The sequence below is a fragment of the Miniopterus natalensis genome, chromosome 9, assembly GCF_054644295.1.
Source record: "Miniopterus natalensis isolate mMinNat1 chromosome 9, mMinNat1.hap1, whole genome shotgun sequence".
NCBI classification, from domain to species: Eukaryota; Metazoa; Chordata; class Mammalia; order Chiroptera; family Miniopteridae; genus Miniopterus; species Miniopterus natalensis.
The window spans coordinates 48086859-48113989 of NC_142089.1; the positions used below are offsets into that span (position 1 = coordinate 48086859).

A 27131-nucleotide genomic window follows, 5' to 3' on the forward strand; every position below is an offset into this window, starting at 1 on the left:
AATAGGATTTTAGGGTGTGTAAGAAGCAAACTCTATTTATGACACTTATTTTTAACTCTCCAAAGTGGAGAGAAGCGAGTAGTATTACATAGTGTAATTTTGTGTGTGATATTTTAGACCCCTTTACAAATGTGAATGAATAATCCTGAAACTGCCTTCATGTTTATTTTAATTAATAATTATGAAAGCAACTGAAATGACTGGTGACTGGTTTTTAAAAGTTATTCAGTTATTAATGATTAACTTTGGAATCACTTCCTCAGTGATTTTAAATGAAAGGCAGTGAGGTAGTTAGAATGCAGAACTACAGGTTTGCCAGAATTCGTTTAAGAAAGCTCCTGCAGCAAATGGAAGTGTTTATATTTTCTTTCCCATGTGCTTAAAAATTTAGAACCCCCTATTATGGAAAAAACCACGTGGGGTGAATTACTCTCAGTATTTTTCCTTTTTAATGCAGTAGCATAGATGGTTAAATGATCCAGTTTCTATTTAATTACTAAAAACTTTTACCAGAAAGAGTCAGTTGTAGGGGTGTAGGTGAATAAATGTGCTTTTTTTTTCTTTCTTTTTAGTGTAGCATTCTTAAAAAGTAATACATGTAGGCACTTATTTTAAAAAATAGTAGAAGATTGCAGTGAAAAGCAGTGGTTCCCTGTCCACCCTCCTAATACCCCTAGTCTCATTACTCAGGACTGTTTTCCACTTGGTTAACTGTTTGTTCATGGTTTCCTTTGTATTTCTCTATAATGTTTATATCAGGTTTTTTGGTTAGGATAAATGTAGTATACTTCAGTTAGAACTAATTATACTGAGCCTAAACATTGTAATTTGAATATGCATTAGGGGGGATTAAGTTTACATTGTGTCACTAATGGGGAATAGGGTAAATGTTAGTAGTAGCAGTAGTAACCAACCTAAAAGTATTACTGTGTTTCATATGAAAGGAAACTACTTATCAGTGATTTTGATACTTGTCTAAAAAGGGAGGTGGGGGTTATTAACAGAAGGCAGTAGTCTGCTGTAGTCCAGGAAGAGAGCAGAGAAAATATATGCAGAAATATAAAGGACTGAAAGAAAGTATGACAGATAGGGTTTTGGTAATTTGTTTTTTCTCTTTGGTAATATTTATATAGTACTATCCAAGGAAAAAGAATATTAAATTTGGTAGGCATCAACATACTGGAGAAGCCTACTTTCTGGTGCACCAGAGACAGTTCTCAGGCTTTTTTTGGCTTGGATGAAATATTCCTCAGGACCCATTAAATTTGTGCTTACCAGGCAGCCTTTTTAGCTTATTGTTAACTCAGCTCCCTATAATATTTTATTTCAGAGAGGGTATGTTTTGATAGCATAAGTGTTCTTTCACTGGATAGTATATTTCCTTATTGTAAATGAATAAATTTGTAAATTAATTTATACAGCAATACTGTGTGAATTTGTTTAGTATGTGTCCAGCTGGGTACTCTGGTAAAACTGGTTTCTGTCTCTACAAACCATAGACCCAGACTCTGAACCATTGTTTTAGTCAAGGTCCTGCTACCTTTTAGGGTCTGTGTGAGTGACAGCTGCCTCATCTGTTGACATCTGAGTTTTCTTTCTTTGGTTTCTGTAGAAATAGGTATCTAAATTTCAATATCTAAATTTCATAGCATGTATGAAAGGTTAACGTCAGTGGTGCCTGGGTTGGCTAAATAGCCATCTCAGACGGTGGATAAAGAAAAGTTGAATTTATTTAAGGAAAGGGGGATGGAGATACCCAAAGGGAAGGACCACACAGCACTGAGTCAAAGGGTATTGGGTCCATGATGGCAGCAAAAATATCCTTGGGACAGTGAAACAAGGAGGGTGCATAGAGGAAGTAACAGGAGAGCCTCGGCTGGGCTGCTCTGGCTCACTGAGAAGTCAGAGAGAGAGGAGGGGGCCTTGGAGACAGGTTCAGGGGTAAGCCCAGGATGAACTGCTGCTGCCTATTGCTCCCCTGGTTGCAAGTCTCGTGGGGTCCCCTCGGAGGGAAGGGGGGGAAGGAGATGGCCCTGGCGAGCTCCCCTGGTGGGGATGGTGTGCTGGTTCCTTTGTCCTGAGAGCATTTGTCTCTTTCTTGCAGGTGGAAATCTTAGGGGCGGTCTCAAGGGAGTGTCTCGATAGAATATCCATCAGCTTTCCAGGGGTGCTCTCTCAGGGTCGTAGCCTCCACTGATTGGTCGGTGTCAGGGCCGGGGGTCATTAGTCAATGTAGCTGGTCCTGAGGCAGCCGCAGTGCACCACTTGTCTGGTTTTGCTGCTTTTCTGGGCCTGGAGCTGAAATATAACTGAGGCCTGGGTGTTATCTTTGGGGAGGAAACCCCCAGGGGATCTAAACCACAGGACCAGTGATATGCTGGGGGAGGATAGGTTACCCTGGGGACAAGGTTCTTGTTTTCCCAGTTTTGCCCCTTGCTAGGCATCCGGGGCTTTCTTGGTGAGTCTCTGCACCCTGGTTTCTGTACCTGGATTTCTGTACCTGGCCCATATAATAAATGTATATGGCACTTTTTAAAAATATATATGTTTTTATTGATTTCAGACAGAGGAAGGGAGAGGGAGAGAGAAAGAGAATCATCAACGATGAAAGAGAGTCACTGAGCAGCTGCCTCCTGCATGCCCCCCACTGGGAATTGAGCCCGAAACCTGTGATGTGCCCTGACCGGGAATTGAACCACAATCTCCTGGATCATAGGTCAATGCTCAACCACTGAGCCACACTGGCTGGGCTATATGGTGCTTTTTTGAAGATCTTTAGTAGGACAGTGAATTCTGAGCAGCTCCAGGAATTGTGATTCCAATCAGATTCCTTTCAGTACTCCCCCACCCACCCACCCTGTTATTTGAAGGAAATAAGTGGGGAAAATGAGATTTTAAAGTATTATGTAAAAGTTGGAAAAGGGAGAATCTAGAACCTGCAGCTTTCTAAGGAAAATTTACTATCTGAACTCAGAGTTCAAATCTAACTCATTTTCTTTTTGGCTGCTTTGGTGATTAATAAGTAAACATTTAACTCAGGTAAATTTGGCTCAGAATGTTATTTTCTTCAGGCAAATGTAACATCCTGAAATCGTTGTGGTTAATATGTTTTTATGTTTCATCTGATGGAGATTAGAAGAGGAGTCATGTCAGAAGAAACAGTAAGAGAATCACACTTTTCCTTGAAGACAGCAGCACTGAGAGTGTTTGACCGTCCTCTGTCTTGGTACTATTCCCTCTCCCAGGTAAAAAAATAATGAAACTAACATGACGTTGAATGACAGGTTTATTGCTCAGAGCATACTTTGTTTACACTGTTTAAATTTTAATTGAAGTTTTAAATGGTCCAGTAGAAATGTTTATTAAAGTAGTTTAAAACTTACTTGGTTTTATTTCCTGTGTTTTTTATTATCACAGTCATAACCCTTAAAAAACCTTCCCATTTTGCCCCTGCTGGGTGGCTCGGTTGGTTGTGGATTCTCATCCTGTACACAAAGAAGGTCATGGGTTCGATGCCCAGTCAGGGCTCATACCTAGGTTGCGGGTTTGATCCCTGGTTGGTGCGAGTTTGGGAGGTAACCCATCGATGTTTCTCTTTCTCCCTCCCTCCCTCCCTGTGCCATTTATTTAAGGAGTAATACATTTTCCAAGTATTTTCTCTTTCATTTAATGAATACACACTCTAAACAAAATACTTGACTCTAGCTTCTGTGGTTTTCTTAAAGATTATTTTGGAATATTACAATGTATCATGTTAATGCAAACACACTCTATTTTTCAGTTGGAAATCACCACATGAAGGGATAAGTAGTTTAGTTGATTGTCCAAATTCAGAGTGTTGAGTGAGAGAGTCTAAGAATTAACTAAGCACTTAAAAATAAAAATCTATCTAAATGCAGTGTGGTATCCTGATTTGGTCCTGGAATAGTAAGGAACAGTAGTGGAAAAACTGGTGAAATCAGAATAAAGTCTATAGTCTCTCTCTTTCTTTTAAAAATTGATTAGCGAGAGGGAGAGAAATAGAAAGAGAAATGTTGATTTGCTGCTCCACCCATCCATGCATTCATTGGTGGCTTCTCGTGTGTGCCCTGACTGGGGATCAAACCTGCAACCTCGGCGTATTGGGACGACGCTCTAACCAACTTTATTAAGCTCACTTATTCTAGTAGCTTTTTGTGAGTTTCAAATAAAAATAATTTTATTTCCAAAAATTTTAAGCATATACAGAATAGAATAGCATAATGAATCCCCCTATACCTGGCATCCAGCCTCAGTACCTATCAACACATAGTCTAGTTTTTTGGCTTTGATATTCATAGTAATGCTGGCCTCATAAAATGTTTGGGAAACATCCCCTCTTTCAATGGAATTGATATTTCTTCCTTAAATATTTGGTAGAAATTGTCTTATAGTTTTCTTTGTTAGAAGATTTTAACTACATAGCCAGTTTCTTTAGTAGATAGTAATTGTTGTTTCTTTGTGAGTAAATTTTGATGGTTTCAGTCTTTCAAGGAATTTGGTCCATTTCATCTGAGTGGTTGAATTTATGGGCGTAGGGTTGTTCACAGTCATCCTTTCTTACCCTTTTCATACTATGAGGTCTGTAGTAATGGCCCATCTTCCATTTCTACTTTTGGCAACGTGTCTTTTTAAAAATCAGACTGGCTAGAGGTTTTATTGATTAAAAAACCCAGCTCATGATTTTATCCGTTTGGTTTTCCACTGCATCGATTTCTGTTTCGTCTTTATTCCTTCCTGTCTTCTTGGTTTGGGTTGGGTTTGCTCTTCTTTTTCTAGTTTCTGAAGGTGAAACTCAAATTACAGATTTGATGCCTTTCTTCTTTTCTTAACATAGACATTTAAATTTCCTTCTAAAGGTAAGGCTGCATTCCACAGGTTGAGGCTTTTGTTTCTTTGTGGCAATAGAGACGAAGGGAACTGATGCAATTCATGCCCCTCCACAGAGACTACTGTTTCCCTTTTCCAGTTCTGCACCATTAGGGAGACTTTCTTAGGACTCTTGTAGTCTTTTCTGCGTGCCTGGTGGGATTCTGATGATAAAAGCTGCAAAAAGTGTGCAGCACACGTTACCCCCCAGGGGGTGCTCCACCCTCTCTTGCCAGTGCACACTCAGTCTCCACCAATTTACCAACCATCCTAGCTGAACACTTATCACTTATGTTAATGCTGTGTCTTGTTGCCGTGTGCCAGGGTGCATGTTTTATCCCTCTCTCTGCAAATACCTGTGTCTCCTTAGTTTGGGGGCCAGTTGATTGCCCTCTGACCACAGCGTTCTGATGGGTTTGAGAAAAAATGAGAACTTGCCATTCCGCTCCCTTTTTTATTGTTGTAAGGTTGGAAGAGACACTCTTTACAGCTTGTATACACCCCCAACCCTATAGCTTTATTTTAGAGTTCTTCTGCATTTTAGGTGATTAATAGTGTCAGTCCCCCAAGACAGAGTTAATTATCTCTTGCTCTGATATTAGTACTAAATACATGCTTATATCACTGTATTCATCACATTATACTATGGTTATTTGTTAATATATCTGTCTCTACTGTTAGTTAGCACACTGCTTGAGACAAGCAAGATTGATATCTTCTGTATTCCCAGTGCTTCCTGATCAATGGAAGGCATTCCCTAAATGCTTATGGAACATAATTGGTACAGTTACATATTTTCATTTTCATAGCACAGTCCTGGTACATTGTAAGATGCTGAGAATTTGATTAATTCACAAATAAAAGGACTTATTCAGATGGTATTTAGAAGTTGAGTTAATGTATGTTTATTCAAATTTCCAGGTGGTTAAAAAAAAATTGATTTATTGAGAATGTCTGATTTAATCATTCCAATAATTAAAAATCTTGCTATGATTCAGACAGAAGATTTAGTTGCACGAATTAATCATTAGTTCAACAAATATTAATGAGGTTGAATTATTTTATGCTCCTCTTGATTCCTTGGGTAATATTATTTACCTGAGAACTTTAGAGCAGTGGGTAATAAATTACTACAGTTCCTTTCTTGGGGGGTGGAGGGATGTTGGTTCAAATTAACTAGCTGCATTGCATGAATAAAATAATATTATCTGGGTAGCATTTACCACTAGATTAGCTTAAGAATAATTTTAGTTTTTATGTCTTTATTTTAAGTGAAAAGATGTTTTTTTTTCAATCTAACTGCATCTTTTCCAGATCAGATTTTCTCCAGTAGCTAAAAAGTTGTTTGTGGTAACTGCAGTGACTGCCGTATCTGTAATTTTTCTGGCCCATCACTTTAAAAGAAGACGTGGAAAGAAGAAAGGAAAAATATTACCATGGGAACCAGAGCACATCATACTTGAATACACTAAAAGAGCAGCATCAGACAAAGGTATGTAGAAATAGCTAAATTAAGTCTACAAAAGACATTTTATATGTAAATCATAACTGGAATGCAGTGATTTCAGTGGTTTAGTCTCCAAAATTTCCTTCCTTAATATTTAACTCACAAGTAATGCAGATTAATTTTAGAAAAATTAGAAAATACGGGTGAGCAAGCAGAAAAAATGAAAATCGCTAGAAACTTTGCTACCCTGGAAATAACTACTGATAATATTTTGGCGTATGTCTGTCCATTATTATTTCCATTTAAAGATCATATTGGGACACAAAATTTTATACAGGAGTCTCCCCTATACACGGTTTTGCTTTCTGTGGTTTCAATTAACTTTGGCTAACCATCAGAAAACATTAAATGGAAAGTTCCAGAAGTAAACAATTCATAAGTTTTAAATTGTATGCTGATCTGAGTAGTGCGATGACATCTCATGCTGCCCTGTTTCATCCGGCCTGGTCTGAAGTCATCCCTTTGTCCAGCACATCCACACTGTACGCTACCTGCCCGCTGATCACTTGGCAGCCATTCCAGTTATCACATTGCCTGTGACGGTATCACAGTGCTTGTGTTCAAGTCACCCTTGTTTCACTTAATAATGGCCCCAAAGCACAAGAGTAATGAAGCTGACAATTTGGATATGTCAAAGAGAAACCATAAAGTATGTATGTATAGCGAAAAACAGTATACGTAGGGTCACTACTGTTCGTGGTTTCAGGAATCCACTGGGCATCTTGGAATGTATTCCTGGCAGATAGGGGAGACTACTGTATTATATACAAGGAAATGATTTCTATATTTTAGGTAAAATTCTGATCATACCTCTTGTAACATGCTCTTAAAATATTTAACAATATGTAAGACTGTCCTTCCGCGTCAATAAATATATCTTTATGCTGTAACTTTCATTTTTATGTGTTTATTAATTTTCAGTTTTATTGAAAATAATTGACATATGTGCTACCATTTTTAATATGTACTTAGTGTTAATTTTGTACAAATAAACCCTAATTTATTTAATCAATTCCCTATTGTTCCCTTTAGGATGTTTTCTTGCTTTGCATATACTTTTCTGACTCTTTCCTTAGTACATAAAGTTCTAGAAGTAGAATACATTTAGAGGATATATAGAGTTTTTGTTGGTGATATAGTACATATTGCTAAATTGTATCAATAAAAATAATTTCTTGAGCATGCTGGATTTCTTATTTTCCTAATTTTAAAATTATTTTTAAATTTATGATTTAGTGTATGATATGTTTTTGTGATTTATTTGCACAGCAAATAATTGAGTGACTATTTTATACCAAATTCAGTGAACATTACAACAGTAATGATGGCTCCTACTAAGATTTTATTAGATTTCAGGTGCAGTTCTAACTGCTATATATTTACTGTGTTACTTAACCTTGATAGCAATCCTGTGAATTAGGATTATAACTTATGCTATTGTTCCCATTTTATACATACAGAAAACATAAGTGGAAAAAGCTCATGTAACTTATAAATGGTAGCATTTGAATTTACGAGTGTCTTAACTGCTGTATTAAGATAAACTAAGACACAATGTCTGCCCTAGATGAATGGATCGATGGTTAAGGGAGACAGACGTATAAAAAAATAACTACAATGTAATGTGATATGGATAAGGTTTAGATGTAATTCAGGAAAGGCAGTGCTTATATTGTTAAATTTATAAGTTAAAGACTCATAGTTGTCAGTGGTGGTTGATTTTTAATCCTCACCTGAGGATATGTTTTTATTGATATATATATATATATATATATATATATATTTTTTTTTTTTTTTAAGAGAAAGAGGGAGGGGGAGAGAGAGAGAGAGAGAAACGTTGATCCGTTGCCTCCTGTACATGTCCTGACCAGGGATTGAACCCGCAGCCTAGGGATGTGCCCTGACTGGGAATCAAACCCACAACCTTCTGGTGTACAGGACAGCGCTCCAACCAACTGAGCCACCTGGCCAGAGCAGTTCATGATTGTCAGTATTTTTATACTGATTATGATAGACCATCAAATTCCATCCTGATTAATTAGATGAATGTTCTGTTCTTCATTTCAGAAGCAAATATTAGCAATATTAAAAACATTGTATAGAAATATAGATTTTAATAGTGGTGTACATTTAATAATTTACAAATTGAGCGAAATGCATTTTAAGATCAGCTTTCTGAATGAATATAACATAAACTTGGAGATTTTACTTGGAATTTATCATTGGACTTATTGATATTTGTAATATTTATATGTTTGTTTGGTAGGTTCAAGTTGTTCCAGTAGTAGACAGAATTTGACATTATCTTTAAGTTCTGTCAAAGACAAAGGATCTCAGTCTTGTAACTATGCTAATGGAGGACTTTTCAGTAAATACTCGGGTTCTGCACAGAGTTTGGCCTCTGTAAGTAAAGAACAAAATTTATTATCCTTTTAAGTTTATTTATCTATTGTTACCTATTGGTTTAAATGTTATACAATTACAGGTGGCTCTTAATATGGAAAGAACCTTAAGAAATCTGATTTTCTTTAAGCAAGTAAAATTATCCTTTTGCTAAATATTCAGCCAGTTTGCTTCCAGGTTTTTTGAGTGAATGATATGGCTCTTGGGGTCCTATGAAAATGGTGGTGATATGGAAATGTTACTTCAAAACTACATGTTTTGCAAAAAACTGGAAGATGCATCCAGACTTTGTACTAGGCCACAAAACTCACTCGATGAGTCTGCTTAGGCAAAAATGTTTGGCTTGCTAAAGCCAAGTATGGAGTTCCTACCTCTTTCTTTGGAGCATTATTGATTGACAAGTGAGGAATGAAGTTACTATTTTTTAAAAATCTAATAGAGTTTAAAAATTATTTTAAAAAATAGGTAGGATATGCACTTGTTACTAAATAAAGAAGCAAGAAAATGTACAGTGAAAGATGTGTTCCTGATCCTCTCAGTTCCCCTCCTTGAGACAAACACTGACCGTTTCTTATGTATATTTTCCCAGAAATACGTATATTTCTTACATATATGCATCCCTCTACCATCATGTATATTCATTCTTTAAAAAGTTTATAGAACACCATATTTTGTTCTGTAAGTTCTGTATTTTGTTGGAATATATAGCTGCCCCATTCTTAAATGCCTAAAAATATAATAGACTTTTAAAGGCTATTCTATGTCAGGAACAACTAGGTCAAAGGCCCACAGGCTCTCGATTCCTCTGTGAGACAGTGCAGGATAATGAAGTGTGTGGCCATTCTATAATACGGACTTCTTCTGTGTCAGAGAAGTGCCTCTGCTTTGAATTTTCTCAGCAGAAGTTGAAACTATTCTTGACAAGAAGGTAGAAAAGGGGAGTTTCATGGTAATATTGTGAGTAACTTGTCTTTAGAATCATTTTACTCTACTTGTCTCAGCTGACATAGTGAGGCCACTGCCAGTCTGTGAACCCAGATTTCTGCTCTTTAATGAATGCCTAAATGAGCGTCATGGCAAGAGGAGTGGAATGGAGGGGACAGGGTCTACAAAACTTGGTAACTGGATATGAGAGGTGTGGGAAGAGAAGTTAAAGATGTCTTTTTGTTTTCTAGTTTGAGAAATTATGGGATGGAAGTTTGTACTGTTATTAAACTTGGGAGAAAGAAGAGTTTTTGTTGTACTTTTTTCATATAATCTATTTGCAATGCCAGCAGAAGAGCCAGGTGGAGTCACCAAATAGGCAGATGGAAATGTGGGTTTAGATTTCTCAAAAGAGGACAGAACTGGAGTTACAGGTTTGGGAGTTATCCGCACAGAGGTGACTGAAATGATTGGCTCAGTGGACCTTGTTAGAGAAGGGAAGATGATAGAGGTTTTTAATTTTGGTTATCAATTAGCAGAGAATGAGCATTGTGATAAATTTTAAAAGGAAAATAAGCTAGTTTTAAAAATAATGTAAATGGAGCCACTTTAAAGCAGCATTGTACCCCAAATAAATGCAAAGATAACAAGTAATCAGATATGACTACCAGACTTATGACTATCAGGTTGAAAATTAAAAACATTCTTTAGAATTAGCGTCACTATGTTAATTTATCTGCACGTACAGAAATTCCTTTCTTCATTGAGTAATTGGTCCCCTCCTCTTTCTCATAAATACCCCTTGCCTTCCTTTCCTACTCAGGAAAGGGACTGTTGGGACTTCTGCCTGAATCAGTGATGCTTGAATAGCTATTCTTCTGGATCACAAATAAATGCTTGTTGCCTTTCACTTTAGCCTTTTATTTTTAGGTTAACACTACCTCAAATCAAAGTAGGTGTGGATAAAATTTATAATACTTAATAAAACAGTAAACTATTTTTTAAAAATAGTTTGATTTTTTATAGAAATAACTGATTTATGTTCAAAAATACTGTTTCACTTGTGTATTTTTGAGCAACTAAGGCTCAAAATTTTTAGGTTCTTATGACTCCTAAATTTGATGGAACATAATCAAATTTATTTCTTCAGGTAGAAATAACATGAGTTGTTTTTACCAGAAATAGGATTTATATAAATAATTTATAAATATAAAAGGTCAAAAAATACTATAAAAAAATATTTTGAAGTAACTTTTGTCCATTTTCATTTTAGGTGCAGAGTGTCAATTCTTGTCATAGCTATGCTTGTGGCAATTCTAATTCCTGGGACAAAGCAGATGAAGATGATATTAAACTTGTTAATATTCCTGTGACTACTCCTGAGAACTTATACTTGATGGGTAGGAATAACATAATAAGGTTTTAAGATTTTATATTCACATTTAATGTGAAACTGAAAATTATGGATTGTTTTAAGGGAAACTACTATAATTTTAAAATGTTCTTATATCTGCTGAATCTAGTGTACATAACTCAACCTACTGTATTAGTTTTCTAAGGATGCTGTCACAAATTTCCACTTAGTGGCTTAAAACAGCAGAAATTTATTCTTTCAGAATTCTGGAGGCAAGAAGTCTGAAATCTTTATTGCTAGGTTGAAATCCAGGTGTCATTAGGACCATGCTCCCTCTGGAGGCTTAGTAGAGAATTGGTTTCTTGCCTCTTCTAGCTTCCAGTGGCTTCTGGCTTGTGGCCTCCTAATTTCAGTTTCTGCCTTTCTCTTTGTTTAACCTTCTCCTCTGTGTATATCTAATCTCCCTCTGCCTCTCTCTTACAAGTTGTGATTGAATTTAGTGCCCACCAGGTAATCTCTCTCTCCATATTACAAGCCTTAATTTAATCACAGCTGCAAAGACCCCTTCTCCTTATAAGATAACATTTATAAGATCCAGAGACTAGGACCTGATACCTTTGGGTGGCCATTATTCAGTCTATTTATGACACTCACCTAACCTAATCTGTTGGCGCTCATCCAACGAATCTGTCAGAACCCACTTTACTTACTCTGTTTTATCTAGCTGTCATTTGTTTTCTTCTTATATTCAGAGAAGATTTTAAATAGAAAGAGGTCTGTGTTTACATCTCAGTGTTCCTCTTGGCTTGACCATGAGCATGTCTAGAAAGTCTCACTGGAAATCAGAAGAGCGAACCAGAGAACGTAACACCGAGTCAGATCAAATACTTTTTCAGATGCTTTTCACTTTTCTTCTCTACTCCATTTCAGGCTATATTCCTTTTAATGAAAGGAAATTCCTACTAGTTAAAAACAAACTCAGAAAACCTTGATGTAGCTCCCAGACAATGAGCAGTCAAGGGGAGGATGATTCGGCAGAGGGCTGCGTGCCTCTGAATGCGTTCCCACAGTCTAGGATCGCTGGAGCCTGATCATCTCCAGTGGTACTCCTGCCAGTGGGGAGAGATGGAAGAGTAGTTCTTTTGCCACCATTTCCAAAGGTCTTCAGAGAATTAAGTTCACTGTGCTTCTAGATTACTCTAACTATGTCTAGTAAACCTACCTCACAGATTCTTTTGGAATATTGAAGAGAAATAGAGCAAAACTAGAGAAGCTGCTAGGAGCCTGAGTATCATAGAATCAGGATTGTTAAGAGCTCTGTGGATCACCTGGTCACCCACCTGTTGTTTCAATTCCTTTACAAGATTGACGACATGAAAAAAGATTCGTGACATAGTTTGAATTTCTGTTACAAAACTGATGATATTCGATAGTTTTTGCACGTTCCTCAGTGAGGTAAGACCCAGTACTTCTCGAGAGACAACTCTGCTGATAGATAATTCTTCCTATGTTCAGCCAAAGTAATCAGATGGATAGAAAGTGGATAAAGTGAGGAAAGGCTGGAGAAATTAGAATTGTGTAGTTTGGAGAAACGAGAGTAGAAAGTGATATACAGTCATTGTCTTTTAAGTGCTTAAAATTTTTAGAAGGAAGGTCTAGGTAGTGATTCTTTGCTACAAAAAATAAAACAAGAAGGAAAGACCTAAATTATATTAAAAGAACATTTTATCTTTTTAGAATTGTAGGACCTCCAGGTAATTGAAGAAATGTTTTCAGAGGAGAGGTATTCTTTTACTATCGAATCTTACATCTTGAGAATGACTTGCACAAATTCTTAAGCAGCTTTTAAAGATCTTTTTCTTTTAAATATCTAAAAAAATTAAAGTTTTGAAAAATTTTTGTTTTGGCAAGCCTTTTTTTTTTTTAATATAAAGAAAAAGAGGCCACATATTCACCTCTTTTTCCACATCAGCAGGGATATGAAATTCCTACTTGAACTATCCCTTATGGGTTCTTCCCATAGTCAGGTTTTTTTAACTCTGGCCCAGTGATTTTTCCATCCAGATCAGCAAGTTGGTATCATACTCATTTAAGACACCTTTGAATGGAATACAGGATAGAAAATACTATATTCGAACTTCTATGCTATTATCTTCCCTCTTAACTTTACTCTTTCCTTCTGAGGACCTTTATAAACCTGATAGCTTCTTATCAACTAGTTTCTTTTATTTACCTAACAGTTTTCATTTTGACTTAGGGAGTTATTTTGAAAGATAGTTGTGTGACTTAAAAATTAGCCATTATTGTTGGACTTCGATGAATTCATGGTACTGTTGCAGAAAAATTCCAAGCACTAGATGCATTTGAGTTACATTTTTTTAAAACGGAAACACTAGTTATTTCTCTCTGATTTTTGGTTGACTGGAACTACTGGAATACATTGGGAAATTAAGATTATACTATGAAATGATGTGAGCATAAAATTATCCTTTAGTGCCAAAATCACAGTCAGACTGTGTTTGCCATTGATGATAACGGTATGAAAAACACTTCAGACCCCAAATGATTTTATTTTGGTATTGATTTGCTTACTTACAATTATTCTGTTCTTAATTTTCAGGTATGGAATTATTTGAAGAGGCTTTGCGTCGATGGGAACAAGCTCTCACCTTTCGAAATAGACAAGCTGAGGATGAAGCCTGTAGTTCCATTAAATTGGGTGCAGGAGATGCCATTGCTGAAGAAAGTATAGATGTAAGTTAAGGGTGATTTGAGAGTGGTCTTTATAGTACCAGAGGAATCAAACTATTTTTAGTGTTGATTCAGTGCACTTGCTTTCTGTGGCATTTAATAGAACTGTTTATTTTCTCCCCTGGGATTATTTGGGGCTATTTCTTATTGGGCTTTTCTTTTCAGTTAGTTGTTAAATTCCAAATTGGCAATTTATCATCAAGTTTCCCGATTTTCTAAGAATGTATGGAATTAAGCAGATATGATTTCTAAAGGAATTTATAAAAGTCTATTTAGTGTTTTGGGATTAATTAAGTTCTATTATACTCATAGAAATCACATAGAATTAAGCTGGACTGGTACTTACTGATCACCTGGGCTAGTGATTCTTAAATTCGGGCATGCATCAGAACACAGGTTTAAGGACCCCACCCCCAGGGTTTTAATTCAGTGGGGCTGAGGTAGGTTCTGGGAATTTGCATTGCTAACAAGTTCCCAGATAATATTGATGCTGCTGGTCCAGGGACCTTACTTAGGGAATCCCTGATCTAGTCCAACTCAGATTCACAGAAACAAACCCTGAGAACTGAGATGATTTAGCCAGAAGTGCAGCTAGAACCCAGGCCTCCTGACTCCTGTCACAGCCCTCTCACCACCCAGCAGTAGTTTTTTATATCCCTTACTTCTCTGCCTTTCATTTAAAAGTGGAAAATGTTTCGAAGTTTAACATTAGGATATAATGTTGCTGTGTGTACTTTTTCTCTCTTTGTAGGACATTATTAGTACTGAATTTATCCATAAACTTGAATCTCTGCTGCAAAGAGCATATCGTCTCCAAGAGGAGTTTGAAGCTACGCTGGGGGCATCTGATCCTAATTCTCTTGCTAATGATGTTGGTAAGATGGATATTTTACATGGTTTTTATTAAATGTATGATTTTCTTTTTTTATATTGTAATCATTTAAGTGTATTAATATAGTTACATATTTTTTATGAAATAGCAAAGAGCAAAAATATTCTATCATATTTATTTTTTTTCTTTCAGTTGTATTTTTCAAGTGAACTTAATGCCTTTAAGATGTAAAATTCAAGCCTGGGCCGATGTGGCTCAATTTGTTGGAGTGTCGTCCTGTACACCAAAAGGTCACAGGTTCAGTTTCCTGTCAGGGCGCTTACCTAGGTTTCCAGTTCAATCCTGAGTCTTGGTGGGTATAGGAGGCAACCAATTGATGTTACTCTCTCTCTCACACACACACACCCTGCCTCTCTCTCTCAAATCGATTTTAAAAAACCCACATGGAGCTTTCATGCCCTTTCCAGACACACCACCTTCCCAGCACCTGGATGTGTTCACCAACCTGGAAGCTCTCTGAACCCTGTAGTTTAGCATTCTTATGGAGGCTTCACTAAGTAGGCGCCATTGATTAAACCATTTACCATTGGTAATTAACTTACTCTCCAGCCTCACTCCCCTCTGGGGTCAGGGTTGGAGCTTAAAGTTCCAACCTTCTAGTCACATGATTGGTTCCCTTGGCAAGCAGCCACCATCCTTGAAGTCCCCTAATTAGCATAAACTCAGTTATGGTTGAAAGGGGCTTATTATAAATAGAAAAAGATGCTCCGGTCACCCTCATCACTCAGGAAATTCTAAGAGTTTTAGGAGCTCTGTATCAGGAACCTGATAAATATATATTATTTATTATATCACATCATCCATCTGAAAGTGGACGGGACCAGAGTCAGATATTTGAGGCATGGCACTTTCAAGTTACCTTAGGTCTGAAGAATCATTATTTAAAAATTTTTTTAAAAATTTTCAATTACAGTTGACAACAATATTATATTAGTTTCACCGAGAATTATTAAGATACTTTGTTGTTCAACCAGCTATAAATTCAACTGATTCTACTTTCACATTTTTTTATCTTGATCATAAAGATATCATGGGATACTTTATTATATATCATACTAAAATGTATGTATATTTATCTACTTAACTAGTAATTTAGGAAAATGTAAATTTTTTTTTGAAAAAGAGGTTAATATAAATTCACATTTTCTTTGGAAATATTGCCAGTACTGAGCTTTTTTGCAGGTAGGTATTTGCCCTAAGTGTTCATAGCTGGTTTTACAATCCCTTGCAATCATCTTAGTTTTGGAAGGCACATGGGTCCGGTTTTATTGACAAGGGTAGAGCCTCAGCAAAACTTATTTCACGAATTTGGAATTCAAAATATAAACAGTATAGGCCCTGGCCAGGTAGCTCAGTTGGTTAGAGAATTGTCCTGATACGCCAAGGTTGCAGGTTCGATCCCTGGTTGGGCACATGGCACATACAAGAATCAACCAATGAATGCATAAATCAGTGGAACAACAAATCGATGTTTCTCTCTCTCCCCCCTCCTTCTCCTCCTGTCTCCCTCTCCTTCCCCCTCCCCCTCCCCATCCCTCTCTCCCTCTCGCCCTGATATCAATCAATCAATAAAAAATATATATAAACAGTATACTTAATTTTACATTTGTACTGTCTACAGTAGTTTACCAAGTTACATTGCGGACAAGATTATAGGAGGACAGTTTAAATTTTCCTCAGCATGATTCTTTTAATATGTTTAAAATAGTCTTAGCACTTTTTTTAGATAACAGTGTGTTTATTGAAAGAGAATATATCTATTCTCTTATTAAAAAATAACAAAGCCTCCCTGGCTGGTGTGGCTCAGTTGGTTGAGCATTGTCCCTTGCACCGAAAGGTCACTGGTTCAATTTCTGGTCAGGGCACATGCCCAGGTTGCGGGTTAGATCCCGAGCAATTCCTGGTCGGGGTACATATGGGAGGCAGCCAATCAATGTTTCGCTCTCACATCAATGTCTCTCTCTCTTTTTTTTCTTCTCTATCTCCCCCTCTCTCCCTTCAAATATATTTTTAAACATATCTTTATTGATTTCAGAGAGAGGAAAGGAGGGGGAGAGAGAGATAGAAACATCAATGATGAGAGAGTCATTGATCCGCTGCCTATCCCGAAACCCAGGCATGTGCCCTGACCGGGAATCAAACCCCGATCGCCTGGTTGCTGGGTCGATACTCAACCGCTGAGCCACACCTGGCTGGGCAATAAAACCATATTTTAAGAAATAACAGAGTCAAAAAACTTGAGTTGTTAGTTATAACAAGTTATTTGGGATAGGTGAAGTTAATAACACTTTAAAAATCATATTCTAACACTGAATTATAGGATGGTTCCACAACTCTATACTAAAACTCATTGAATTTACACTTATGAAAGGGAATTTTATGGTATGTAAATTATATTTCAGTAGAGGTATTAAAAAAACAAAACAAAGTGAAAGGTAATGTTTTCTACCAGAAAAAAAAAAAGCTGTTAAAAATAGAGTAGGTTTCTGTTAAGCTAATTTTAAGTAAGCAAATTTTCATGATTTAAAAATTTTAAATAATGCAAATCCCAAAAATTAAAAAAAAAAATTCATCAAGAATCACTTAGTTTCAGAGCTGGTAAGCCTGGTGAATTATAAACCGTGGTTGCTCTAGGTGGTACCACTTTAGCTGGTAACCAGAAATACTGAGCATCCTTTGTCAATATCCTGTGAACCATACTGTTGTTTACATGCATGGGAACTTCTGCGTGTGGTTTTGGTGATTATTTTGCTGTTATTTTTTCTTTTATTGTTAAATTTAGAATATTCTATCATCCTGGCTCTAAAATCACAACCATTCTAGTGCACTTCTAACCAAGCTATCATTTGTGTTAAAATAGGAAATATTTTTGATATTTGGGAAGTAAGTGATAGTGATAGAAGACACCTTACTGCAAATACTTTATGTTTTTAAAGCATTCTTAAAAACAGATTTTATTATAGTCATTTATTGTGCTTTAAAACTATCCTTGAAAAAGAAATACAGTAAAATACTTGTAATGTACTTCAATCTGTCTTTACACTTATTCCTGTAGGAAAAAAAGCTTTGAAGTAGCAGGGTTTGAATTGTGTTTTAAGGCATAAATCCCTTGCATAAAATGTAACCACACTGTATACTTTAATTTGTCTTTCATGTGTTCTGTACTGGTATTTCCTTAACCATTCTGAATTAGTGAGTAATTAGTATTAGATATATTTCTATACTTGGTCTTACACACCAAAAGTTTAGTTTTGGCTTAAACAATAGTTATTTATTCTATTTATCTTATCATAAAATGAAATGAAGATTTGAATTAGTTCTCTAATAATAATTTTTTTCTTTTTCACTTATGAGACTGTGTAGTGTTAAATGGGAGGTGTTGAAATCACTAGAGGGCAGCACATTTTATCTACATATTAGATTCCTGTGACTCATAAATACCATTCTGTGCTGCTCCAAGCATTGCAGGTTAAATTTAGGTCACCACTCTTTTTCTGGCATGTTTTGTATACACCTGCTACTGTAACTCAGACAGAGAGTGGAGGTTATGTACACAGACTTGACATATTGTTGGTGTGAATTTCCATTAGTGTGCAAGTCCTTCTAGCTAACAGTATCAAGAAGTGTTATGCTTACTTGTAGTTTCTGTTTTTCAGTAAATTGTTAAATTACAATTGCTAATTTATGATTTTGTTATTGTAATTTTTGAAGGCTCAACCAAAAAACTCCAATATGATTTCAGTTATAGACAGTATGTATAGTGGTTAAGAAATGGCCTTTAGAATTAAACAAACATGGGTTCAGATCCTGGCTCTACCACTCTTACTAGGTATGAAATCTAAGCAAGCCTTGACCTTTCTTAGACTTAGCTTCTTTAGCTATAAGATGCAGGACCATATTAGGATCAACTTTATAGAATTATGAAGATTAAATGAGATAACATGTGTATCTTATTTTAGTATTGGCATATAGTAAACACTTGTTCTCTATATTGTAGTTATATTCTAGAATTTTTATGAGGCCTGTTCTAAGATTATTTTTAAATTGCATGATTATAGGTAGGTGGATGATACATGTTCATAACTTGTTTTACAGTGATATTATTTAATCATATACTGTAGAAACATTCATTTTTTTCTGGGAGTTTGTTGATTTTTCTCATATTATAGTAGTAAGATATATTTGCATCTCCTGAAATAAAGTATTTAAGCCATGTTTAAAGTTGTTTTTTTTCAAGAAAGTAAATAGGATGCTTTTTATAAATCCACTTTTCTCTGTGTTACAAAAGAAAATCATCATCTGAAGGACAGATACTTTGTAAAAGTATTTATTCTAGATGTAGCTAAGATTATTGGCTTTCCTTAACCCCTGGTCTTGCAATATGGATAGGAGGAAAACAAAAATGATAATGGGTATACTCCTTGCCAGCACATCCAATTATTCAGCAAATTCTGTTGATTCTGCCTCCATAATTTAGCTCTCATTCATTCCCTTTCCTCTGCAACCTCATTATGTTTTGCTTGGGTTTAATGATCTTCTAATTGGGTTCCTGCTTCCAGTCTCACTCCCCACTGGTACATCTATACCTTGTTTTGGAGTTACCTTCTTGGTACAGAGCTCTCATCTTGTTACTGCCAGCTTCTCAGGCCACTTTTCTGACCTGTTTGTTTTACTTTTCCCCATATAATCTAGCCAGTCTAAATAAGGTCCTTTCCAGAACTGAAATTTTCTAAGACTTTAGTTATATATTCAACTATATAACTAAATTTTCAGTAATTTTTTTCTCGTGTTTCTTTTTGCATTCTTTTGCTGATGCTGTTTCATTGCATAATTCAACATGCTCTGAACCTTTTTTTTTTTTTGCTTATAGAACACGATTCTCTTCAAAGTTACTTCCTCTGTGCATTCTTTGCTTTTCAAGACAGAGAAAACCTCTCATATCTTTCTCTGTTCCATAATAATGGCATTTAAAGATTCATCAATCTCTCTGAATAAATTAAGAACACAAAAAGAGCCAGAAGTTGGTTATAAAATACTATTAACTTCATTTTCAACCTTTTTTTACTAATGGTTGTATTAGACAATGTGTTAAGGCTTCCTGCACCTTCTCCCTTACCCTCAAAACAATTCTTTGGAGAAGAGGAGAGAATGCAGAGCAAATTCCTAGTACACTTATCCTGCCAGTTGCATAAGGATTCTCTGCCTGCCTTATGGTCACTTCCAACACTTGTCCAGCTCAGTAGAGGGAGATCTAGCCCAAAAGTGACAGGCTTGCAGACCTAGACCTTTTTCTGGAAGGAGAGAGAGAGAAGAGGGGAGAGAGAGAATGCCAGTGTACACTGGGAACCATGTAGTGAACACTGCTATAGATGTGGAATTAATGGATTATCAATTATGCTTGTCTTTAGCTTTAGCAGATAGCACCAAATTACTCTCTAAAGTACTTATACCAACTTAAACTTCCACCAGCAGTGTATGAGAGTTCGTTCTCATGTCTTCATTTTGTTTAACGTCTGTCTGATTGTACCAAGATTTTTAATTTTAATGTTACCACATTTATCAATCTTTCTTTTATGGTTTGCTCTTTTTATGTATTGTTTAGAAGGTATAAAGAGAATTCTTTTGTATTTTCTTTAGAAAGTTTTGCTTTTCATATTTAGGTTTTTAATCTGCCAAGAGCTAGTTTTTAAAATGTATATTATTATTACTATTTTTTAAAACATTTAGATAACTGGTTTCCTCAGCACTATTTATTGAATAATATGTCCTGTTCTCACTGGTTTGAAATGCCCTGTCATATGTCAAGTTGTCTTATATGTGCATCTTTAGTCTGTTCCTGCATTGGCTTCGCAGTGTCTTAATTACTGTAGCTTTATATAGTTTTATGAGTCTTGACACCTGGCAGGGTGAGTTCATTCACTGCTTTCTTTTTTAAGAATTGCCTTGGCTCTTCTCTGCCCTTGCTTTTCCATGTGAAGTTTAGGGCAGCTTGCCAAGTTTCATGAATATCTCTCTTGGGATTTTAACTGTTATACTGCATTTATAGGTGAGCTTGTGGGAGAATTTAGATTTTTATAATATTAATGTTTCCATCTATGAACATGGTGTGGTTCTTCATTTACTTAAATCTTTTATGTCTTCCATAATTTTTTATAATTTTCTCCATGGAAGTCGTACATATCTTTATTCCTAGGTCCCTTATAGTTTTGTTGTCATGGTATCTTTTTAAAATTTACATTTTGTAATTTTTGTTGCTGGTATCTAAGATGTTGATATTTGTTTTGAATATTAGCAACCCTTCTGAATGCTTATTAGTTCTGCCACCAGTAATTTATCATAGGTTCTTTTGGAATTTTTATCTAGACCACATATTTGTGGGTAACATGTTTATTTTTTATTTCTTTTTCAACCTTTATGCTTCCTCACTCTCTTTCCTTACCCCCATCACACTGTGTGCCTTACATGTGATGAAATAAGGGCTAAAACCCTTTCTGTAGGTTACTTCTGCTCTGATTGGCCAGTTAAAACTTACTTTTTTGAAGCAGTCAGAAAGCAATATAGGTTAGCATGTACCTCATGCGACTCAGAGCCTAAGCTCCCTCCACAAAGTAGAAGATCCTCCTTTTAACTTTCCTTCCCACCCCCATTCTTTCCTATACTTCCTACCTGAAGTGCCCTCAGCCTGTTTAAAAGACCAGAACTTAAAAGTAACAGATCTGGTTTGAGACGTGGCTAATCTTTGGTTATCTGCTAATGTTTTTTGCTGAAATATATGACTATCTGTGACTTCTTATACTTTGTATGGAGATTCACATATCATGGGTATCAGGTAAGAAGACGATAAGTACAGTAAGCACTGTTTTCTGCATGATTATATTATTTTTCCTTTTAAGTACATAAGTTTGTAAACTTTGAAAGGTGGCTATAAATTGGTGGTAGATTCACAAATGTTTGTTTTAGTATTGTGATTCAAAATACACATCTATGGTATATATGTAATGTTTGCACATATCAAATATTATACAAAGTATATTTATTTTTCATATTAGATGGAAATTTGTGTTATCTGAGTTATTTTGGTAAAAATTAGACTTTTTTTTTGGTTATAAACAGTAGTGAGAGGTTGGTAGAAAAATGGATTAAAACCTAACACCAAGAAATGATTTATTCTCTAGAAGATGTCTGTTATCATTATATCCTGCAGGATATGCATCATTACGTGGTTTGGTAATTTATTTCAATATTAGTACATTCATAAATTAAGATTATTCTTTACTCGCTTTGGTTAGGCTACTAGGGCAGGACCAAGTTGCTTAATTTAATACCAGTGTAAAAATAAACCTGATTAACTACAAATGAAGCTTGCTCACAGTTTCTTGGGGATATTATTTAGTTGCTATGGTTTGTACAAATAAAGTTTAATTAGATTTCCTCTAAAATTAATTGGCCTTCATAGTTTGTATGCTTACATTTTCTATAAAGAGTAGTATATATTTGAAACAACAGTATTAGTAGGAAACTCTTAAGGCATAACTTTAATAAATCTTATTTTTCTGGCTGAAGAAAAGGACTCTGAAATTCTTTTATACTGATGTGTAGGAACAAATTTAGCCCTTAAAAACAAACCAGGAATTTTCATAGCTTAACAACATTTCAGATATGTGTTTAGGCCTCTTTATAATCTATTTTTTAACAGAATGAATTCATAGACTCTTGGGTCTGGATAACTTAGCAAACATTTGATTGCCTAGTATATATCAAACTGGCATAGACACTGGAGACAGGGATGAAGACGATTTCTTCCTTGCTTTTAGGCAATGCAGAGCAGTTTTGGAGATAGGCATTAAAAAGTTATATAGCTCAGTGGAGTCAGTGCTATAATAATTTGTTTAGAAAGTGCTATGGAAATGTCAAAGAAAAGCATATGATTATTCATGGGGGGCTCAAGGAAGGCTTCAGAGGTGTAACACTTGAAGAAAGGTCCACCGGGAATACGATTGAGAAAAGGCCATTCCAAGCAGAGTGAACCACATGAAGGTATATACTATAGCTTGTTTAGGAAACTATAAGTTGTTTTGATATCAGACAAAGTGTGGGGTCCTCTTCCTCACTGGGTGCTGCTGGGGATAGACTTCTGATATCCCGAGAAAAAGAATTTTCTGAGGTTCACACAGGAGAACAAGTGGTTTTTATTTGCATAGAATTAAATCCCTGTGTTTCTAAAGTCCTATTTCCCTTAGTCCAGTCATAGAAGAAGTGTACCTGGGGTTTCAGTAGAGCTAGAAGCAAAGCCAGTGTCCAGAGCTTCCTTTCCATGTTGGAGACAGGTCTAGTAGAGCATCAGGCTAGTTGCAGCCCATTATCCATTTTGTGTGGAGTCCACATGGCCATACAGGAGAATGCCAGGAAGCCAAGCCTGAGCCATGAGCCGAGCATGCCAAGAGGAACCAAGAAAGCCAAGAGCATGAGAGAGTGAGCTTCTTTGTTTAGGAGCTTAAGTATCCCAAATCTTCCTGGGCTTGCACTGGCCACACCCATTCTGGCCAAGTGGCCCTGTCCCCAGGTGTGATTGATAGACAAGTACCTTACCTATATCATCCCAACTTTACTGGGCATGCGTCTGTCTCCCCTTTGTCCATTACCATTTCCCCAGTGTTTTGCAGGGAATGTGCCTATAGTGTCTGGCCTTTCCTTTTCTCCTTTCCTGTTGTTAATAACTAGCTAATTACAACAGTATTGATCAGATATGTCTTAGGAATGCAATACATGTAGGAGAGTGGTGGGAAAGAAATCTAGAAAGGTGGGCAGGAGATAAATCATGAAGGTCCTTGTTTTGTACCTTTAGGCAAAAGGGAGCCACTGAGAATTATAAGTCATAATCAAATTTATGTGTTTCCAGGAGATCATGGAAGGGTTGGCCGGTGCCATTTAAACATTTTATCCATCCTTTTTTCTGTTCTTTTATGGAGAGGATTTCATAGGGATAGTGAGACATCTGAGGGAAATTAGAGATTTTTCCAGTCCAGTAGTGATTTCACAAATTCTCTGGCATAGACAAGGAAAAGCTGTGAAGTGGGACCTCCTGACCCCGGGAGAGACACTCTTTTTTGGTAAGCAGCCAGAGAGAACATCTATCAGTATTGGAAGGGCTTGGCAGCAAGAGCAAATGCCTCCTCCTGCCATCTTGAGTCAGATGCCAGGAGCCCAGAGTGGACGCTGTAAGACCGTGTCCTTCTCCTTTGGTGCACAGTCACTGTGGTCAGAGGGTGAACTCCTGAGGGTTTATTTTTAGGCAGTGACATGAATTACAGGCTTAACTTGTATACTCAGACCTCTAAATATACAGAGTGCAAGTTGTAGAACATGAGAAATTTGGCCTAGTAATTTCCTCTTATGCATTAAAGTTTATAATCTTAATTTCAGAGTATTTAATAATACTACAGAGTGAAGTCTAACTGGTATTACATACAAGTCAAAATAAGTTCAGAGATGAAAGCAGTATGAAAATTGACAGGGTGTCAGAAACAAGAGAAAAGCCTGCTGCTTGCCTTTGCCTCTTTTGTATTTAAGTTACATTTTACCAGCTTGGTTTTCCAAGTACAGGACCTTCACTCACCCATACAAGGCCTTTGTGTGATTTAGAAAAAGGCCCATGTAGCCCCTTGGGAAGGGCACCTTTGTGATAAGAAAAAGGTTCACCTTTCAGAAAGATGCAGGCCCAGGAGATGGGCGGGATTTCTGCTGCCACTTCGCACATTGGCCAGGGGCCTTTGTGTAGTGTATGGAGTGACCAACTGTTCCGAGTAGCCCTGTTATAGTCTCTGTAATTGCAGACCTAACCTTGATCACTTTTTGCTACACTTTGGGTTATCCTGTCACTTTTTTCTTCTTATAAAAGGTAGAACATGCTCTTATTCCTTTCTTTTTCCTTCTATTACTCATTTTGCATTGGCAGCTGTAATTCCCAGTTAGGAATCATAGTTGTTATGTTGGCCAATCATGGCATATACAAAGTTGTGATAAATTGTGGCAAGCTCCTTTTGAGTAGTGCCATAGTAGCAGGCTGTTTTTTTACGGGTATTATTTCACATGCATAAAACTGTATAAGTCATAACACGTCAAGAACTGATCACTTCTTTTATTTCAGGGATTTCATTGTTACTCTTTTCAGTATTAAGGTACATTGAGAGGGACATCAAGAAAATATACCTTAGCTCTTTTACTTTCTGAAATTGTGTTGTTTTTTATTTTTATATTCAACTTTTTTTCTCTCAAACTGTGCTGTAGCATTTTAAAACAAATCGGAATTAAAAAAATTGTCCACAATATGGGTGGGCAATAGTCATGCAAAATATACAAGGGCAGCAATAGTTTTTTAGATTTGTTCATTATTTTAACAGATTGTACCAGACTCTGTTTGGAAAATAGTTTATCTTGTCGGCAGCAGGAACATTTCCATTTTTCAAAAAGACAAGGTTCCAAATCATATTCAAATTGCTAAAAATCATCTGGAGACTAGCTGCTGACATAGAAGTCAGATGATATTGAGACATTTGGCAGGCTTCCTCTTCTTGCTGGTGTTACAAAACCCACAGTGGACAGCCTAGCTTTTAAAAGAAGAGTGGCATCTTTGGAATCTCCGCTAGAATCTGCTGAGGTTAAAATAGACCTGATGCCTTCTAAGGGACAGAAAATAGAATGTGCCCAGTGATGGCCAAAGTGAGGCACGCAGAAAACCCACTTGCACTGGTTTAAAGAAATAGACCTAGGCATGAAGTTCCAAGGTTCAAGCGTCTTCTAGTTTTTTCTTTTCCTTTTTTTTTTTTGACTTTCGAGCAAATTCTGCTTCAGAAAAAACTTAAGTAATATGTGAATTAGGAGATTGTGAAAGAAGGAGGAAGGCTTGAATCCAGTCAGATTTTTGGCCTGAAATATCTAACTATTTAGTTAAAAGTAAACATACTTTCAGTGTTCTTCCAAAGAAAAACATAGTTTATGTCTAGGCATGAATGTTTTAAAAGTTCTAGGTGGTTGACACCGGTAAGTGTTCCTGAAAAAATTTTAGATTTACTATTTTTAAAGTTTGGGCGGGGGGGGAAGCTACCCTGCTAAGTGTCAGTGTGGTAACTTATGGCACATTTTTTATATTTAATCACCCAATTATGTGGAAAGCTTTTTTTAGGCAATTGAATGTTAATGATGAGTCATTAGAGGCTTAAGCTGCATATTTTAGGTTTAGAAGATAGTAGCATAAGTTTAATTAATTTAGGTCTAGATATTAAAAACATAAGAATTTTAATGGGGCTCTGAAAACAAGTCAAAGCCATATAACAGGCAAAATGACCCAGAGGAAATACATGAGAGGCTTTTTAAATTAGGGATTTCCATGTCTTGGGGATGGTCAGTTTATAATAACACGTTTTATTTAGTTTTTATGAACAAATATTTAAGTGTTTATAATGTGTTTCATGCTCTATTGAGAACTGTAGGAATCATCAGGAAAAAAAATGAAAGAAAAAAAGAGAATCTGGGAGAGTTCATCCATTTAAGTTGTGTTAGTCTAGCTGGACAGACAGACTGTATATTCAGGCAATAGTTAAATAAAAATTCAGATAGTATATTAAATGGCACATACTTATCTTTTGCGTAAGAATATAACTAACAGGTATTGAGTGCTTATTTTACATACATTAACTTGTTTAATCCTCACATAACTCTATGAGGTAGGAAACCCCCCCACCCCCATTTTATAAATGAGGACACTGAGGAACTGAAAAGATAAGCTTACCCAAGGTTACACAGCTAGTAAGTAGCATCAGAATTTGAATCTAACCTGTATGGCTCCAGACCCATGATTTAACACTTTTGCTGTACTACCTCACAAAGAATTAAAAAATTAGCTAATTTTTGGAGGATACTTCCAGGAGATAGTACTTGAGCTGCAAATTATAAAGCAATATGTGTCCCTGGGTAGCATGGGGCAAAGGATCGGAAGGAGAGAAATTTGTATGTTGAAGGTGCAGGAGGATCCAAAAGCTTGAGTAAAGGATGCATATGGCAATAATAATAGTAGTGAAAAGTTATTTAGCACTTAATATGTAGTAAGGATTGTGCCTCCACAAACCTCCCATTTAATTCTATGACAACTCTGTGAAATCAATGTTGTTATCCTCAGTTTACCCAGGTAGTAAATAGCAAAGCTGGGATTGGAATCCAAACGTTTGCTGGCTAACTCCAAAGCCTAAGCTTTTGACCATTACATTGCTCTATGGCAAGTAGGAGTATAATAAATGTACTCAGATAAAGCTGAGGGATCTTTTAGTACTTAGTAGAAAACAAGATTAGATAGATAGGGTGGACAGAGATTATGGAAAGCTTTGAAAACCAGACAAGGAGCCATTGAAGATTTTGAT

General features: G+C 36.2%; 1 protein-coding gene across 1 annotated transcript in view; it reads left to right on the top strand.

Annotated features, from left to right (window-relative positions):
* The first annotated feature begins 2026 nt into the window (after positions 1-2026).
* MIGA1 (mitoguardin 1) overlaps positions 2027-27131 on the top strand; it is a 57219-nt gene continuing 32114 nt past the window's right edge. The window contains exons 1-6 of the mRNA XM_087820536.1: positions 2027-3245; positions 6202-6379; positions 8661-8797; positions 10995-11121; positions 13696-13829; positions 14578-14701. Of these exons, the coding sequence (XP_087676662.1) occupies positions 3114-3245; positions 6202-6379; positions 8661-8797; positions 10995-11121; positions 13696-13829; positions 14578-14701 (832 nt within the window). The 5' untranslated portion in view covers positions 2027-3113. The remainder of the gene's footprint in view (positions 3246-6201; positions 6380-8660; positions 8798-10994; positions 11122-13695; positions 13830-14577; positions 14702-27131) is intronic.